Genomic DNA, 20189 nt, shown 5'->3' on the forward strand with positions numbered 1-20189 from the left:
TTTTTTTTTTTTGTCCTCCCTGCCTGGTAAATGTCTTTCAAACACTACAAATGCTGATTTGTACAAATCATGACTCTTAATTGACACTTATTTGTAAAATCAATTGAGTTCCCTTTTAAAACACGGTAACAAATAAATTCCCATTTGAATGAGAAGTTAACTTTCACATGAATTCACTGGTTGATTGCCAGTGTGGAGTACTCCACCATCCCATCATGCTCTGCTCCCCAGGTGGAGTCAGGGCCTCCTGCTCGTGTTTTCTGCATCCTCAGGTTTGCATACACCTCCGTCGGTTTCTGGTGAGCTCTGAAGTCCACAGTTGTGTAGACTATGCCGCTCATTTCCTGCTGAAGAAAAACTTTGTCAAGAGACAGTGTTGTAGAGGAAGTTTGGAGCATAAACATCCAATCTGCTTTTAAAAACAAGTGACAGTGAGTCACAGAGGGCACATGTTCCCTGTTTAGCACTTACTGGGGCTTCTTGTTTCAGTGACTCACACAGAGTTTCTCCATATTTGTCTGCAAAGAAAAAAAAACATTACTTTGGTTCCAAAATAAAGCACTATATTTTTTTCAGAAACACTGGTGGATCTGTGACCATCAATTTAAGGAAACTGCTTACCTGATTCTTTTGCTTTGACTCTGCAGAAAACCACACCAATAACTGAAGAGATCAAAGCCATCACTGTAACAGACACAATGACAGCTAATGATAGGCCGAAGCTCCAGGAAACTCTGGAAAGGAAGAAAAATACACAGCATTGAGATTAACCATCATTTGTCAGACAGCACTATTTGGCCGGTGAGCAACAGAAAAGTTGCTGAGTAGTCTGCAAAGTGAATACCTGGGACTGTCACTGTGGTCATGTGCCAGCACAGCCCCAGTGGAGTCTGGGAGCGCTGTGGTGGTGTTGGGCGCTTTAATGGTTGTTGTCAGTGATGGCTGAGACTGACTATGGTGACCTGAAACCTCTGCAACATGCAAGAATATTAAATAAGCCTGCAGAGTTTATGGATATAATTAACCACTACAATTGTTCCCCTTGTTTACTTGAGAAAAAATACAATAAAACATTATTTTGTAAGTAAACATTTGTTTTAAGAGGCTGTGATATGGCAGTTTTTGCCCAGACATTACCGTACAGACAAGAGGCTGTTGCATAATACACATTTTTAACATCACATTAATGAACAACATAAAACCTTACCAGACACCTCGACATAGTAATCACGATAGATACGGTTTTGAGTTCCCATTACAATACATCTGTAATAGCCCCCGTCCACAAAGCGCACATTCAATATTTTGAATTCAATCCAGCCATCATCCTCAGCTTTCGTGACTCTTCCTCTAAGTAAATCACAGGTATATCCTGTACTGTCCAGCAGCTTGTAACATCCTCCTGGATACAGTTTACAGCAGGACTTGTTGTAACTATTGTAAAACGAAGGGAAGGCAAGTCTCAGCAAAATGTGTTCAAACTCCTCAATCCTCTGCTGCCCTTTTAGATGAGGGACATCTGGAAAACAAACATTTCTCATCAGTATGTCACTTTAGGCACTGGAGAGCAGAAAATTGCAAAAAAAAATTCCCACCATACCTAATAAAAGGAACAAGACAAATGAAAACTTCATCTTCAATGTAATGCTCGCTGAGGCGCAGCACTTTTTGACAGTTTTCCACTCTTTTTAGAGGATTATAGGCCCCTCCTCGCTGGAGAAAGGAGGAAGTTGTCAGTTCATCGTCTGGAGGGCACAGACAGATGTGTCCCTGAGGAGACTGCCAACTCTTGCTGTATTACACTTTTCATACATTTCAGTTTTAGCTCTTTTTTTACATAATGCAAAACTGAGGGTGGACACAGGAACAGTAACACCTGTACAGCATGATTCAATCTGATACAATAAGCCTGATGAAATAAATGATATGGACACTGCCAGAAGGAAGGTGACTAAACATTTTTGAGGACATTGTTTGTGGTGTGTTTGCATTAGATTGTTACATTGCTCAAGTGTTCATGTCATTGCATCCTGCCCTGTACTGTTGCAAAACGTTGACAAATGCTGGAATTTCCATTAGCACATTATAGTGCAATGTAACACCACAAATTACAGCCTGACACGACTACAGAGCTGCATCAACTAACTCTTTTCTGACAGAGTGGGAAAAGAGTGATTGTTTTGTAATGGCTTTGCTTTTATTGTGTCCACTACAGTGTAACTATATTTTAAAGCAGATATAAATACCTTTAAGAAAAAAATTCATCTGAGTAAAAACTGGACATTTATGGACACATCAAAACAATACGCACAAGTATACACAAAGTGATTTATTTGGTGTCAGCTGTCGGCTTATTAACACTTATTAACACTTCCTTTTCACCAAATCATCACACATCCTCCATCACAGACCAGAAGACAAATGCAAAAAGTATGTACATAGTAATATTCAATAAACACAATTTTGTGCCATTCTAACAATCAATAGATCTTATTACAGATCAGAAATAAACACTCCCTTCAATGCAATCCATTCAAAAACTAAAATGTATGGAGCCCGTAAGGGGACATGGGGGAGAAAAAAAAAAGATAAATACTTTTGTGTTCTCCCGAGAAAACTTTTTCATTTAGTTCAACGTACCTCCAGGCCAGATTGGCCTCAAATATAAATCAGTGCTTGGCAGTAAACACAGTTTTTACATAAGTGAGAGACAACTGAGGAGAATACACTCTCATCACAAGTGTCAAGTGGACTCTGACCTGACAGTCCTTGTTGAGTTCATTAGCAACTACCTGCAGTACTCTGGACAGCTTCACAGCTGCTACTGGATGCAAGCTAAAATGCAGACAACATGTGCGTATTGAGGATGTGTGCGCACGCAGCACGCTTTCACACAAACCCCGAATGAAATGCACGCAAAGAGGGCTGGTAAAGACACAGACAGGGCAGGACAGCCGAAATTTTTTTTATGGAGTTTAGGATATTTTGGATTTTTAAAGTACTGGAATTTTCCATGGTATGCCAGATAGCCAGCAGATCACTGCATGTCATTCAAAATATGTTAAAAGGTAGTGTCCATGTTATAGTAAGGGTGTACACAAAAACAGGCACAATGTTGGATATGGGACAATCCCAAATCAGTTGGATCAAAACGTTTTGCAAGAGAACACAAAAGTTTCTTGGGAGAATGCGAGAGTACTTTTTGTTTTTTTCTCTCCCACATGTCCCCTTAGGGACACCATAAAAATGTTCAATTGGACACTCTGTATATTTTCTAAAACATGATATAGTGCAAGCCATTCGATTTCCTTTGATAACATTGTCTTGCAAAGAGAAGCAGCTGAGGCACGTAAACACGCATTGTTTCTACTAATTACAGAACAGACTAACCTTTCTTAAATTAACTCTTTAAATGCACAGCCCCTATGATTAAGTTAGAAGCAATGGGTGCAATAATTTGAATTTACAAAAGCTGAGTTGATCATATTAAACTGTGCGACCAACCCCAAGCAGGGAGATGTGGAGGAGATAATGTTTTAGTTCACAGCCAGCTGAATGCATAAATAAATTGAGGTCACTGTATTTGTCAGCTCGTATTGGTTTGTGTTGGTCCTGCTTTGCGCAGGTTTGTACCGCAGTAGGTTTAAAAAGCCGTCTATTCGTCTGTGAAGGTAATGACGTCATAGTGGATGCCTTGTTGCTGCAGCTGCTCCAGCTGTTCAGGTGTAGCTTCAGTGTAGACTGTCTGGGTCTGCGCCATGGCTGCATCAGCTACGGCTACAAGAACAAAGATTGTCCACTTAGTTTGATTTGTTGTCTGGGTGCTGAGTTACTATCAGTGTTCATCATGATGGTGATTTAATAGGTGATGTTATTATAAAACTTATAATCATTCATGACAGATGAGATCATGAACTCATTACTCAATGACCACACAGGTGACTTAGTAAGTTTGGCCCATTTGGCATCTACATTCCATTTATTTCATTAAGGTTTGAAAATCAACTTGCAGAGACTTTTGCAAGAGTGCACCAACATCAGCCTCAAAAACCTCAAAACGTGTGATATCGTTGGAAAATCATAGACGTAGAGTTTAATGAATTTGGTGAATATAAACAATCTAATCGTGCAGTGGAGGACTGAACATAAAGTAAATGCAATCTGTTCCCTAAGATGGCCAACCTGTGACAGCAGAGTGGGCAGCAGCCTCCAGGTCTTCAGGACTGATCTGTTGCTCCGAGCTCACGGGTAGGTACTGGATCTGACCGTCATGACTTACAGCAATCTGAACACATAGAGAAGGCGGAGCAATGAGCTTCTGTCAAAATAAAAACCTCTCACTGTAGAGCATTTTGAATTATCTGCCTTATAGTCTCAAAACCAATTGAATCTCTAACTGTGGCACATACCTGTTGCTCCTGCAGAAAGGCCCCGTCATGTTCATACTGGATGATCTGTCCATCTGGCATCTGAGGAGCAAAACGGCATTCAGGACAAGACATTATCACTACAATACACTGTATTTATCCATCAGTTATGCTGAATTTTTATGACACTGACCTGTATGTGGTTACCATCAGCTACTACTACATACTCCTGAGGGATCAAGTGCTGCACTCCGTCCTGTGAGATGATGTACTGAACCTGAAACAGGACATGTGACAAAGGAGTTGAGATGGAAGCTAAAGAACATAATACGGTTTTTCTCTGGTACTCCATTACTGCCATCTACAAGAGAATCTGCGGCTTTTACCTCAGTCACCTGGTTGTCTCCCGTCATCAGATGCTGAACCGTCTGTCCATCTATGGTGGTTATCTGCTGGATGTATGTGCCCTCCTCCTGATTAATGCACACATTAATGAATTTAGTTATAAAATGCAGAGTGACTGTATATAAATATATGTATAACAGAGAATTATGTTAAGTTGTGAGTATGTCCAGCATAGTGTGAACGCTGGTACCTGGTCTGATAGTGCCTGTTCCTGAGCTACAATGATGTGCTCCTGTCCCAGAGCCTGCAACCGCTCGGGAGTGATCACTGTCTGATGTGCCTGCAGGGCTGTTAAACACACACACCAAAACAAACACACACATATACACACAAAGTTAGCTATTTTGCTTTATACTATACTTTACTTTAAACTTGGTGTCTGGTATCATAAATTCCAGCACAAACAAGCTGAGAGTCCTGTGTTGTGTTCCTTACACTGTAGCGTGGCCAGAGCCTCTTCATCACTGTTGACTATGATGGTTTGTTGAGACGCGGCGGTACGGCTCTTGCGAGTAGGATGATCCTGATTGTGGAGACGCTCCATGTGAAACTTCAGATGACCATTGCGATTAAACCTGAGGTATTGGGCAACAAAAGATTCCACATTGAAAGCTGTTCATTACAACTTTGCGTCTAATGCATAGAAATTTTGTGACTAGTCCTTTAGGTTATGCTCCCACCTTTGTCCACAAAGTTTACAGGAAAACGGTTTCTCGTTGGTGTGCGTCATCATGTGTCGGCGCAGGTCTTTCTTGTTCTTGGAGGCAAAGCTACAGTTTGGACACTTGTGAGGACGTAAATAGGAATGCAGCCCCAGGTGAGTCTAAAGAGAACAGGACATCAGTCACATTCAGGAGGAGTCAAAGTGAGGGGTTCAGGACAGAAATGCTTGAAATTAAATTAAGGTGGGAATGCCTTTATATTGTCTTTCACCCTGTTAATACTTTGTTTAATGAGCAATTATATGACAGGTTGGGTCAATTTCTGGCAGTTCATGACTGACGTGATTCTTTTTGGTGCCTTTTCAAGGAATTCAACATGTTTGTGATCAATTTTTTTTAAAAAAGCGTTGAGTTCAGAAGTTAAGATATTCACCTTGACCTCGGGCCAGGAGGTGGAGGTGAAGTCACAATCAGGACACTTAAAGGTGTTGGGATCCAGGTGCGCCCTCTTGTGGTTCTCCATGTCAGAGCGTCCATGGAAAGACTCCATGCATATTCGACAGGAAAACCTCTTGGTGCTCAGGCTGGGAGAGCCCACAGCAGACGGAGAGGCAGGAGCTTCGCTGCTCAGCTGAGAGAAAACACACAGCACAGTCAAAGAGGAGGGACAGTCGGCATACATAGATCTTTACATGTCAAAACAAAAGATCTCTCGCATTTACCTCCACCTGTTGCAAAACACCATCAGGCAGTGCTGAAGTAAGGTAGTACTTGTCACTTTTCAGGCTCTCTGACCCAGACACTTCTACAGCCTGAGAAGGACTGCTCTCACCATTACTGCAAAGACAGCAGTTTTATGACATTATATATTGCTGAGACATCATTAAGGTCATCAAGGTGTCACACGTTCCTCCTAATAAGAGAAAATAAGACCGTTACGTTACCTGTATTCAGGGCTTTGATTCTCCTCAGCGGCCTGTTCCACCACACTGAAGTCCCCTCCTCCCTCGTAGGCTTCGATGGCGATCTGGGTAAGCTCTCCTGATTCAGAGGTGGCTGCCTCATAGGCCTCTTGTAGCACCGTCTCACCGTTCTCAGACACATGGAAGGTCACGACCTTTTGGGCCTGGCCCGGTGCTGCGGTCACCGTACTCCATGTGCCATTTTCCAAAGGTTTGCCTTCTGACTTCAGTACTGCCACCTGGAGAGCAAAATCAGTCAATTTCTACACTATTTTGATTATTTTTGAAATGCAAGCATGATTTCCACATAAAGGATGCCTGCTTAAGTGAAATGATGCTTTTTGATGAGCCATAGCACCAACCTGTAAAGCATTTCCAACCAATTCCCTGGCATTGCTCATATTCAGCAGCAGGTCAAGGGCATTTTGGGCAGATAGATCACTGGATTCAGCTGAGGAGCACATGGAGAAAAAGTCCGTATTTGTCTTCAAGGTGACATACATAACCGAAAATACTGAATGTCTCTTGAATGACAAGATGACCGACCTTGTTCGTAGATGATGGTGGTGTTTCCCAACGCGTCCTGGGACACTGAAGCATTTTCCATACCTTGCATGGCTTGTAGTGTCGCAGAATCCACAGCAACCTAATGAAGGAGGGTGAAAAACAGCCCCAGTCTATCATCCCCCATTGTCACAAAATATAATACATGCTAAAATCTAATCCAAATTGGCACTAAGATAAATAACGGAACGTCTCTAGCAGACTCACAATAGTGTTCTGCAAGCCCTGTGTGTCATCATGTTGTTGTTTGAGCTCCTCTATCTGCTGCAGGGTGAAGAAAGGTCTGCGTCGCCTCCTGACAGGCTCCTCAGGGTGAGCCACTGACCACTCGTCAAACGCCTCAGGGTGGCGACACTGCACATGTAGACGCAAGTTCTTCCTGTGCTTGGTCATGAAGTGACACATATCACAGGAAAAAGGCTTCTCTCCTGTAGACGACAGATTTAAAGCACTGTGTTAACAGCTATTGTACAGTAATACATTCATGAGGTGAATGTGTTCAGTTTAAATAAGCTTTATAACAAGTTTCTGCCACACCGACCTGTGTGTTTGATGGCCAGATGGGAGACCAGGAACTCCTCTTTAGAAGTGGAGTATTTACAGTAGTCACACTTGAAGGGACGGTCATTGGTGTGGGACAGCTGATGATTGAGAAGCAGCTTCTTGTTGTCACAAGTGTAATCGCAAAATTCACACTTGAACCTGGCACACACACATCCAAGAGTTATTCACAGAGATGACATCATTATCACTAACATCAAACTAAACGACCACTGTTGCTTCATTAAGGCGTATTCTTGCCCAAAATGTCAGACAATTCTGTTACATCCATATTTTCGAAATGCAGACTGATAAAAGAGGTGGAATAAAGGTTTTTAATACTGACTTGCTGTCTCCAAGACTCTGGATGTGGGTCAATAGGTGCATTTTGAATGTGTACCGTTTTTTGAAGGATTTGCCACACTGCAAAGACAGAAAAGCATTTTCAACAATAGGTCTGGAGTAGATAATCCTTAAAATTATGCATGCACTCACTTTCCTGTAAGGATCGTCGTGGTTATGCACAACATTGTTATGCAACACCATTGTTCTACTGAGAAGGTAAATTATGCATTCAGAGAGGGAAGGGCAAGGAAACCAGTAACTTAGAGGAGTAACAACCTTGCACCACAATTCTTAAAGCTTAGAAGATCTTTGCAGAAAATTATCAACTGCTTACTGTTATCCAACCATTGTATACACTGGAATCAAGTGCTAAAATGAACAACATACTGTAAGCTTGACAGAGAGTGTAAAGATAACATCTCTCCTGTGGTTGTCACCTTATTATCATTAATATTTTTTCTCAAATATTTGTGTTCTATAAATGTTTTTGGATTGATTTGAATATTTGTTATCTGACCTTATCACACATGTGTGGTTTCTCTGAGCTGTGCGTCTTCATGTGCTGGGTCAGTCTCTTCTGCATGGGGTAAATCCTGTGACACACGGGGCAGAGGAACTCCGACACCTTTGGTATCTGCAAGAATGAGCCATAAAGTTAAGTGGCCTAAAAGACAGCAACAACCTTCTAAAACACAAATGAACTGCAGTAATTCTGTTATAGCATTAACAATACAGAATATTATTATCATATCATGAACAATTAGCATTTAACCATCAGCTAAGTATAGGAGACATGAAATGTCTTACCAACTCTGTCTTTCTTTTCCTGTAGGATGGGGAATAAAAACAGCAAAAATATTTTTTTTAAAACTGCAACTGTGTTCTGTATTAGGAATCATGTGTACTGTGTGTTGTCTGAGTTACTTACTTCTCTTTGTTATGGACTGCTGCATGGCGAATGACATCTTTCCTGTAGACACTTGTGTAATCACACTCCTCACACTTGAACGGCTTGGTGCCCTCATGATTGAACATGTGTTCCTGCAAAATAGCCCACAAGACCTTTAGTGCACTGTCCAAACATGCATGTAAACTGAGGTTAATCTGAATACTGAGCCCGTTTTATTAAAAATGACCTTAAGTGAGGACCAGCGCTTGCAGCGATAGTTGCATTGGAGGCACTTGAAGAGCTCTGGGTCACTGCCTTCATGAGAGTCCACGTGGAAGCGCAAATCGTCTTGAGTGAGGAAGCGTGAGCCACAGATCCAGCAGTTGTGAGGTCTCAGGAGTGGTTTGAGAGATTTATAATACCGACTGAAAGATAACGAAGAGAAAGAAGCAATTAGCCTGCTGCAAAAGCTGTGTAATCCTTTTTGTAAGACAACTTTATTTTATAATTTGATACTTACTTTCGATTTATATACTTCTTGTACTTCTTACGAAGAAAACGCTTAGAGGGTCGGCCACGTTTCCTCTGGAAGAACTCCTCCTCTGGCCGTGTGTTGGATGAAGGGTCTTTGTTCTCAGAGTCTGATTGGCTTATTGCTGCCTCAGCTGTGTCTCCATCGGTCACCACAGTGGGACCATTGTTTAACCCTGAAGAGCTTGCCTCTTCAGGTGCACTAGCATCCGCACTAACTCTGGGCTTCTTAGCGACACCCTCTGCCTCTGTAACAAACATATGAAAAGGAAGAATAAAAACAACCTGAAGTGTAAGCTGTTAATAAACATAATGATAGCCTTTTATTGCTCTGCTCTGTTAAAACAAAAACAAAAAACTGACCTTTGCCAGTGTAACCTTCTTCCAGAAGGCTGTACTTCCTTGGACGGCCAACCTTACGTCTAGGACGCCCCTGAGAGGAGGAAGAGATAGGAGGGGCAGGCTTCTTCAGAGGAACAGGTGGTCTTCCATTGGAATCCTCATCTGCTGGGTTGTAGTCACTATCCTCTGAGGGTAAATACAGGAGAAGGCAGAGGGATATGTGAATGCAATTCTTATCCCTTGATGGTTTTACTAAATCAGAAAGGTATGAATGTTTACGATCTGTCTGTAAGGGGGCTTGATGAAAATCTTCCTCACTGACCTTCAGGATCATCAATAGCACCAGCATCCACAATATCATCTTCCTCCTCTTCTGCTGCTGCTCGTTGGGCCTCAGCAGCCTTCACCTTTGCTGCCTTTCTCTCTTCAGCTTGCTCCTTCTCTGCTTGGCGACGGGCCAATGTCTCACTTTTAGGAGGCCGACCACGTTTACGTTTCTTTGGTGTGTCTCCTGAAAACACCACAGCATTATGCCACAAAAGAAATTTGATAAGAAAATAAAAATAATAATGGCCCTGGTGATTTGTCTTTGTACAAAAGAAAACATAATATGGTACCTTACCTGCGGGTTTGAAGTGTTTGTCTCTCATGTGGTTAATGAGTGTGTCTTTGGAGGCACTCTTGTATGGACACATCTTACACTTGAATTGCTGTACAATCACGACTTCCATCATCTCCTCTAACTCAGCCAGGTTTGGTGGTCTGTCCCTGGAGCCTTCTGCCCCTGTTGATGTCTCCATATTCCTGACTAGCCTAGCTTCATCCTGAGGCCCCTGGGAGCCTTGGGGCTCCTCTATGCTGGGTGAGCACTGGTGGTTAAGGTCAGGCTCTGGATTAGAGGTGTATGTCCCACTGCTGCTAATGTATGGCCCAGGCTGGCTCTCGCTACACTCCAGCGCCTCTGGGAGCCCGTCTGAACCTGCCGTGTCTGCCAGAGGGTGGTCTGATGAGGAGCTGTCATCAGCATAGAGAGAGGCCTCTGGACCATTGCTGCTTTCCATGTAACAGGAGTGCTGGGGTTGCTGTTGTGAGTGCTGAGGCTGATCCGGATCCTGGTTCTGCTCATCATCCTCATCATCGTCATCGTCCCTCGCTTGATACAGAGAACAACCTGGTTGCTCAGAATCTGCAGCTGCAACACACTCCCCTCCATACTCAGCCCCATATTGCCGACTTGTCTGGGTCCGATGGTCTGCACTACTGTCAATGTAACTACGTGAATGGTGTGGTTGCTCTCCATCGTCAACTGCACACTCCAGATACCCAGCACTGCACTCCACCACATAGTGACCTTGGCTGGTGGGGTTTGAGTCAGCCCCACTGCATTCCACATATCCAGGCAGGTCCTGATCACTATTATCCCCACTGTAGTCAGGGAAACCTGACTGGGAGCGTGTCTGGTCAGGTTCCTCGCCTGAACACTCCACATACGAAGATGAAGACTCTCCCGTCTGGTCTGGACCATCTGCACTGCAGTCCATATACTGGGAGGGGTGGGAGTGTTGTGGCTGGTCGGGCTGACTGCTGCTGTCCTCTGGGTAACCTGAGTGGCCAGGCTGATCGTCGGGCTGGTCGGGTTCAAGATTGCCCTGCAGGTCTCCCTGGTCCAGGCAGGTGGACGTGGGGCCTTCTGCAAGAGCTTCTATGGCTATACGATCAGAGAGGGCAGAGGATGACATCTGGGCTACCATAGGAGCGCCTAGAGCGGACAAATACGTACAGATGGATTGTACACAATTTATTAAAATGGATTCCAATACTGTGTGTCATCAACCTCACACATAACTTGTAAGAGGAATAAAATGAAGCATGCTCATAATGGAAAAGTTTAATCATTTATCCACTTTATCAATGCATGCTGTCTGAGTAACATCCCACCACAGTATTCAGTATATTTTTTCACTGTATATAAACATGGTTATAGTTTTCTCATTAACTTTAACAATGTTTTGAAATGGGTTGAAGAATGAATGGGTTAGCAGTAACAATCGCAGACTTACCATCATCTGGTCCTTGTAATATGAGATACTGGGTTGTTTCTGCACCTCCATCTTCTGCACTGGTCACAGCTATACAACCTAATAAAAGAGCAGTGGAGAGGATCATATATCTGCTACTTTATGGTAAACTAATCAAACGGGCACAACCTTAAAGCTGCTACAGCATTATGGAAAGTGGAGTGTCAGTGGAAATACCATTCATGATGTCAGGCCCGATGGTGGACTCTATGATTTTGTCAATGGCAGAGCCCAGATCTGACGAGGTAGAGGCAGTTGAGTCAGAAACCATCATGGCTCCTTCAGACACAGCACTGGAGTGGACCAGCACTTGGGCTGACTCAGACACCAGCACTGACTGAGTCACTGTGGAGACGCTGGACACGCTGGTGGACTGGGCCACTGAGGAGGAGTCTGGGAGGTGGACTGATGAAACTCTGACGTCGGTACTGGAGCTGGTTTCTGGGATAAACACCTTAATGGGGAGGGGCAAGAACATTACAGCGATAAAGAAACTTTTATGGCAAACAGCTACATCTGTTTTTTGGCCTTTAGTTTATGGCCGTTTTGCGCACATACTTTATGCACATACAATAATCTTTTTTTTTTATTGAAAAAAAAACTTACCACAAGTCCCTCCGAGCTTTGTCCCACATGGCAGTCAGACTCTGGGGCCTGTGCATGGGAGGCAGCAGCATCACTGCTGTCTGCAGACATGGCCTCTGATGACTCCATACCCATGCCACTTTCAGACGGCTCCTCCATCCCTGAGGGGCCTGCATCACTGCTGCTCTCCACCTCATTCTCCTCCGAATCCATAACTATCCACAAAAATGAAACATGAACTCAATATCAACCATTAAGTCATCTATAAAACATATTACCTGCAAGTCAAAGTGCAAAGATGAACACAACTTAGTTGCAACTTGTGTAGTTGCTTGGCTATTTGCCACAGGACAGCTCCGTTCATCATTAGTGTTAAGAGTGTTTGCACAACTTGGAATATTTAATAGTTTTAGCTTATTTGTCACTAAACAGCAAAGCATGGAAGACTTTTTTAAAACAAATAAGGACAGTTTGTCAGACTTTCTGAAGTATGAGAAAGTAAGGATATAACTAATGTTGGAAGAAGTAACTTAAGTAAGATGAAGATTTTCTATCAAGCACGATGTTCTCTTTCTTAAAGCTATTGTATGTTGCTGGTGTGTTATTAACAGATGTGCACCAACTGGAAATTAAGTTTTTGTAGACTAGTTTTCAAGGTCACTTTGAAATGTATACATATAGTGCTTCTCTGTGAGGTATTTTATATGACTGCATGGTACCAATGATCTAGTGATGCACCACATGGAAATAAAGGTTGAAATTGTTAACTGAGAAATATTACTATCCAGATGTGGAAAGTGACAAAGTGCATTTACTCAGGGAGAGTTTTTTTTTATGTAGTGACACGTCATTTTGTGAAAATTACTGTAACTCCGCTACATCTAATGGCTGCAAGTTCATTTGTAATATGTGCAATTTACAAGATAAACTTTAATTAGTAATCCGTCTGGCTGTTAACACGTGAATTAAGTATTTCTAAATGGTCGTTTTATTGTATTCTGTTCAGTAAAGGGATTTGTGTTCCTTGTCCACCACAGTGATTAGTAAATGAACACAACAATGTATATTTCGGAAAACTTGTGCTCAAAGAGTTTCTCTGCACGAGTCACGTTAGCATTTCCAAAGCTAACACCTTTCATGTCTACATTCACTGTGTCAAGTGTTTCCGCTGAGGGATGTCAACGTTGGTGTGAATCACAGGTCTCTATTCTGGTGGGAAATCATTTCAGGTCAAGTTTGGCTTTACTTGTAAAATGAGACCTGCCCTTGTCAGCAGTACAGTTATTTAGAAACTTGATGCCAACGAGAAGCTCACGATGAAGCAGGGCAGCTAACGTTAGCTTGCTAACTAGCATCGCTTGATAGAAGTTGTTGTTATAATAATCTCCCACTTTTAAAATTAGACTTTGGCTGGTTCAAAGAGGCCAGGCTTGAATTATCAACATGCTGCCGGTCTAACCACGTCCTCACACCGGCTATAGCAGCGTCTGACACGACGTGTGTTTGCCGTTTTGAAACCGGGCCTAGCTGTCCTTCATCCTGCCTGTCGCCATTTTACACCAGGCAGCCCCGTTTTTACACTCAGGCATTCTGAAAGCTCTACTGGGGACCTCGAGGGCCTCAGCTGCGGCAGACCGCCCAAATGCTCTCCCTGAAGAAAATTAAAACATTTTCCGTCTCCGGCACTTGATTGTCAACGCTTTTTTCTTACCGTATATTTTCGAGTCGAAAGGTATCCCTTAGTGTAGATGCGCTACGGGGAACAGAAATTAGTAACCGATAATTGTTGCTTCATTCTAGTCGGGCGCCATGAGACTCTCCTCGCTTCCTGTCCGAGCAACCGGATCTTATTTATTATTTTTGTTGAAAACCAGCTCCATGTTCAGCCAAACATTCATACATTTAGCATTCTTAGTCATTTGTGTTTACCGATAGATTAGCTGTCATGTGTTGGTCAGATTTTCGCTTAAATTAGATGTTTATCATCACTAAGTGGACTATTGTTTTTAGAGGAAGGCGTATTACGCAACTGGATGCGGAGTAATACGCATCAACTAACAGCCGTTGTTTTGGGAGACTGTAGACAATCAATACAGCAGAGGTTAATATATTGGCGATTTATCGATGTTCTGTCTGTAGCCCAGGCTGTGGCTTATACATGTATGTTTGCTCTGTTGCTGTCAAGTGTCGGATAACAGGAGAGGGCATGGCAGTGTCAGTTAATATTGGTGAAAGACGGAGACAGAGGGCAGTGGTAGGTAGTACTCACATAATGTTTATTGCATTGAAAGTTAACACTTTAATACAAAACATATAAGTCTTATAAATAATTTAAGTGAAGGAGACATGCATTGTCTTCCAGTGCAAGTAAACGGCTTTGAAGCCTTTTTTTTTTTTTTTTTTTAGAAATACACATAGAATTATACAAAACAAACAAGCTTTAGAACACAAAAATAATACTAGATATTGCTATAAATACCAAAATAATCCAATACTGTTAAGAGTCTGAACCTGTCAGACGTGAAGTAATTATTCAGCCAATCTGGAGTGTGATCCAGATCATTTTTGAGAATATTTTAGTTGTGGTGGTGGGTCTCAAATTTTAGACATCCACAGTTCACAGGTTACCAGACTGAAGGCAGGAAAGTGCCAAAGATTGCAAGTTCCTTCGCTTTCTTTTAGGCTTTTGAATTATTATCAGGCCAATGTTGTGTGATTTACAATTAGCCAACATCAACAATGGCCAGTTATTCACATCCCAGAAAGCACACACATGTACAACAGGTGCTAAACATAAACACCACACCACATTGTCCTCGACACCTGCACAGAAGACAGAAGTAGGTGCCACCACATTACAGACGATTTCCAGCTCATCCCAGTGTGTCCATCTCCTTAGTAGTAAGTGCTTGAAGAATCGGAGCATTTTAGGAGGTCATATTTCACATAGCCGACACGATCCACCTGCCTGCGGGAGTTCATACGCCAGTAGAAGCGGTCCCGGCAGAAGTAGATGTGACCTTAAGTGGGAATATTTAAAGTAGATCACTAAAATGCAAAATGAGGATTCTTACATGCAACAATCAACTGCTGTTCTGTTATTTTGTTTATTTAGCTCGGTTCATAAGTGTTTGAAATTAACAGGTTTATTTACCTTTGTACTGGAATACATCATGAGCATCGTTGGGAACGCCACCAAAGACGACATCTGTGTATCTGGGGTACCCTTTGTCGATTTTCTGGGCCTTCACATCAAGCCTGTGTTGATCATAGCAGAGAATGTTATTAAAAATGGCAAAAACAATCATTCCTTGTCTTAAATCTCCTCATTTTAAATAACTTTTTTTTTTCTTTTTGTGAAAGCTATTGGTAATGCTTGATGTATCTTTATTTTTTTTACCATTTTTCTTTATCTTATCTTTATTCTTTTAATTGATTTTATGTGCGTTTATCCTTTTATCCTCACTCAAGTCTGATTTCCAGATAAAAGTATACCGAAGGCATATTTTAACTCACCTCCAGTAATTCTCCCCACTGAAGAGCAGCACTTTGCCCTTCCCTCTCTGCAGTGCTCCTTCCACCTTCTGAATGGTGTTGGGGAGGCCAAGCTTCTCTATGCTGCGGGGACCCAGAACACTCTTCCCTGTGTACACCCAGAATCGGGTCCCTAAAAGAGAGAAAATTATCATTATGAAAATTGTCTGCTCAAGTGTTTGGCTTAAGTGTTAGTGGTCAGCTGTGCAGTGTCTGGGGCTTTATTACCTGAGAAGAAGTACAATTTCTTAGTCAGAATGTCCTCAAAGGCAGAGTCAATGGCTGCGGGCAGAGCTGACCACCTCTCGGTGACAGAAAACGGCCCTTTGAGCCCTCCCTCCCTCCTGCTGGACATCCTCCAGTAATGTCTATTGATCAAAACATAAAATGAATCCATCAGTTTTTGTGTATGTTAATGTATTTACTTCTTTCACAAGTAAGAATAAATTGATTTTCTCACCCATCCTTGAAGAAATGTAGTTCTCCCTCAATTTCGGTGATGGTGTCAAATTGGGTCAACTTGCAGGCATCTATGCTGGGATCCACAGGTCGAGTGGTGGTGGGCGGTTCAGTGGGTTCATCTGTGGCGTCAGTCTCATCAGGGTCTGGGTAGGGGGCAGTGGTGGGGATGTCTGGCTGAGGTGGGGAGGGATCAGGGCCTGTTTTACGTCCTGGAAAAAAAAAAAAAAAGGAAATTGTGGAGAAGTTGGGAAACATTTTGGTGTGGTTTTGCATGATAAAGCAGTTTGTCATGAGCGTACCATAGAGATACTGGATGCCTTCAATGTCGTCGTCATGCAGGGAGAAGTCTTCCACATAGCTGTACATGGGGTACATGAGAGCCTCTCTTATGTTGGAGTGATCCAGGCCAAGGGCATGTCCAAACTCATGGGCTGCCACCAGGAACAGACTGTAACCTGGGACACATATATTAAGGAATATTAATGAATGACAAGGGTAAATACATGTCCTGAGCATTTTACCTCCTCTACTTTCTTTGTCTTATGTCAATGTTACTCACCCTGGTCAGGACAGAAGCCCCATTTCTTATCATCATCATAGTTGTCAGTGGTACTGCACCACAATTTGCCATCTCCCCGTCCTTCACTAGTGCAGGAGTCATACTCTTTACCCAGGAACACGAAGGGGAAGTGGCAGGACTCTCCCTCAGAGTTTCCACCAATTGTAGCAGTGTCTGGTTAAACAAAGTTACAACAACTACAGTAAGAAAACAAGCCACTGTGGCAGCCCTCCACAGCATTTGTACAGTATGCTTCCTGTCACTCACCACGAGTGGGGCAGAATCCATATGTCTTGTCCTTGTCAAAGTTGTCTGTGGTGGCACACCAGCGGTAGCCATCACCGCGGCCCTCAGTGGTACAGCTGTCATATTCCTCCCCCAGAAAGACGAAGGGGAAGACACACTCGGCTCCGTTGGCATTTCCTCCAAATGTGTACAGGACTGTGAGGATGAGAATTAGGGGCAAGGATGAGCGAGCGAGGCAAGTCAGCATGCCAATAGAGAAAAAGTCCTCGTCTGACTGACCTCTGAGCTATTATTTCCCTTATAGAATAAACTGTCAAGCTTACGTTCACTTGGGCAGAAGCCGTATTTCTTGTCCCTGGCATAGTCAGCTGTGGTGGCACACCATGGCAGGTTGTCTGAACGGCCATCAGTGGTACAGGTGGTGTAGGATTTGCCCTCAAAAGTAAAGGGGAAGTGGCACATGGCACCATCTGCATTCCCATAGCGAGTCTTCACAGCTAAAAGGGGACAGAACAATTCAAACATTTAATGCAGTGAACACTAGGGGGAGGCAACCTCACATAAATTGTTGGCAGTGAAGTAATATCTTTTGATCTGTCTGATTACCTGGTCCCTTTCCCAAAGTCCAGTACTCATCATCGTCAAAGTGGGCGTCTCCCTGCATTCCCTCACCAGGGGGATAAGCATGGGCCAGAAGGCCGTCCTTACCATCAAATGGGTACGGGTCTCCGTGATCTGAATTGTAAAGTAAATCACGCACAAGTTTGATTTTAAACCTGTGTTCAGTACAAAATCACAATTTGACTATGTGACACAATTTATGAACAACACAGATGAAGTGACCACTGTACAAACACATACCGGCTTTTCCAAATGATATCATGATGTCAGCCGTCCCATCAAAGAGGCGAGTAAAAGTCAGAGGGGTCACATCACTCCACACCTTGAAGGCCCTGGCGAAGGCGTCATCGATCAGAGAGCTCTCCATGTCAGGAGAATAGTTAATGATCCTGTTGGGAAGAGCAGAATGACACCGTGCTTTCAGACTTATTAATTAAAATGCAAGTGGTGAATGTGGTGGTGTATTTTAATCAGAGAGACGTAGATACTCTTCTTATTTGAAGCTTTGCATTACAAACAACAAGCATTATAATTTCTTCATGTCAAGTAGCTTTGTTCTGTCTGCTTACCTATAAGTGACCTTGTCATGGTCCCACTTGAGGTCTCCGTCAAATGTTTTGTAGTTGGCCACATCGGGAACCCCACAGCGAGGCTGTCTCATGGCCTCCAGGGTGGACTTATCCAACTCTCCAGTCTCCTCCAGCCCCATCTGCCTCTGCATCCTCTTCAAAGCCTTGGAGGTGGACACCATAGACTGGAAGCCGCTGCGGTGCAGCGTGTCTATGTAGCCAAACTTCTTCAGATAACCCTGGCAGGACATCACACAAAATCACATTAAAAATCCAAAACCATCCCCATTTTTTGTGTCTCATCTAGTTTGAATATAGAAGAAAATATGTTTTTTTTCCATTAACATTATTAAAAGGATCTGGATTCAGATTCTTCCCTGCACAGCGTGATTTCACTATGTTGTGAAAATTTCACTCTATTAAGACAAAATGAACCATCTGCTACTCACTTCTGCCAGCTCTGTATCAGTCATGTTTTTGACGATGTCTCCTGGGAAGGTGACAAAGACGGACTTGAGAGGTAGGCTCCATCCATTCTGCACGCTTATCCCCAAAACTAAACACACAGCAAAAGCACAGCATCTCATGATGAGATCTTCTGTAGATTGCTGCAAAGTAGAACAAAAATATATATGTACTAAAAGTCTTGCAGTGAACAAGTAAAAAATCAAAAAGCGTCTCTGCTGAGGATCAACAATATTTCTCCCTCAGTGTTGGCTTATCTTTGTTTTGACTGGGGGCTCTTGTTGTTGTCTCTGCTGTGTGCCCTTGGTTGGGGTTGTGTTTTTATGCAACATAATGTCTTAGTCACCTTACCTTGCCCCCGCCTACTACTAACCTCAACCCTCCCACTTACATCTTGACAGACTGTGTTGGTTCACTGGACGAGGGGAATTTCCAAAATGTCCACATTTAGCTTTACCTAACAGCTAATGAGCGGTTAACAGATTTTTTGGGCAATATTTCATGCTGGAAGGGTGTGGCACTTAATGAACAATGGCAGTGGTGGATGAGACAAATTATGGCAAATTACTATGGTTTCATTCATATTATGCCAATTAAGGAATGCATGCTGCCTGAAAATCCACACAAATTATTGACCAAATGACAAAATACTTTTCCAAGCTCTTAAAGTTGCTATTTACGTCATAAAAAACTGGTATATAACTTTCACGAAATATTTTAAAGAAATAATAAAGACTGCGTTTACACGCTCATTGTGCACTGACCATGAGATCCTTTTAATTCATGTTAAAACAGCCTCTTGACATGTTAATGTATTTTTACCTGAATACAACACGCTCATCATGGGACCCAGCCAGACACTTCTGTTATTTCTTAAAGTAATGATTTAAAAAAGTTTGGTTCCACTTTTTACATAAATAGAAATTTGTTTCCTCTTAATCTTTACCTATAGTTGGATACTGAATAACATGTCAAAGTAGGTTAAGCCTACATAGAATAAATGCTGTCTGTTGTTTGATGATGAACCTTTGATTGTTTCTATTTTTCAAAATTAAATGTTAAATTGTTTTTATGACAAATGAATGAGGTGTTTAACAAATCCCCACCCCCCTATTCAAAATTGATTCATTGCAGTGTTACAGTTTTGTTTGTGGCCACATTTTCAGGAACTACCTGCTTCATCATCATTATACACTACTGATGCAACATCACAGCCGGCTTCATCTCCGAAATGACCCAATTTATTACGAGTGGTTATTTCACCATAGTCATTGGTTTTGTACTGTAAGAGGATCTTATTTCTCCATCTCTGTTACATAACATTTCGAGCCATGTGAAAAAAGAAAAAAACAAACAAAGCACAGACACGTTTTCAGTTTTTATTCTAAAAACTTCTAATCTGTGTGTCTAATATGTAATCTTGAGAGTACTATCTATGTGCACTGGCTTGTGTGTGTGTGCCT

General features: G+C 42.5%; 1 protein-coding gene across 1 annotated transcript; it reads right to left on the reverse strand.

Annotated features, from left to right (window-relative positions):
* Positions 1-119: 119 nt before the first annotated feature.
* LOC139209272 (uncharacterized) lies at positions 120-18932 on the reverse strand. Its single transcript, XM_070838918.1, is given in 47 exon segments — positions 120-344; positions 472-518; positions 622-734; positions 845-971; positions 1208-1519; positions 1601-1651; positions 3658-3777; positions 4183-4285; positions 4410-4469; positions 4561-4644; positions 4754-4840; positions 4963-5060; positions 5208-5347; positions 5453-5595; positions 5868-6065; positions 6157-6271; positions 6379-6635; positions 6759-6847; positions 6943-7042; positions 7168-7388; positions 7502-7662; positions 7847-7923; positions 8363-8479; positions 8653-8671; positions 8774-8886; positions 8982-9159; positions 9255-9513; positions 9629-9793; positions 9930-10118; positions 10230-11366; positions 11668-11745; positions 11863-12139; positions 12292-12485; positions 14028-14094; positions 15235-15290; positions 15425-15528; positions 15787-15937; positions 16033-16172; positions 16265-16475; positions 16566-16721; positions 16826-16999; positions 17093-17266; positions 17395-17568; positions 17678-17806; positions 17933-18081; positions 18262-18500; positions 18711-18932. Coding segments are annotated over 47 exon segments (7662 nt in total). The 5' UTR covers positions 18849-18932; the 3' UTR covers positions 120-173.
* Positions 18933-20189: the final 1257 nt, after the last annotated feature.

Source organism: Pempheris klunzingeri, chromosome 11 (genome assembly GCF_042242105.1).
Source record: "Pempheris klunzingeri isolate RE-2024b chromosome 11, fPemKlu1.hap1, whole genome shotgun sequence".
NCBI classification, from domain to species: Eukaryota; Metazoa; Chordata; class Actinopteri; order Acropomatiformes; family Pempheridae; genus Pempheris; species Pempheris klunzingeri.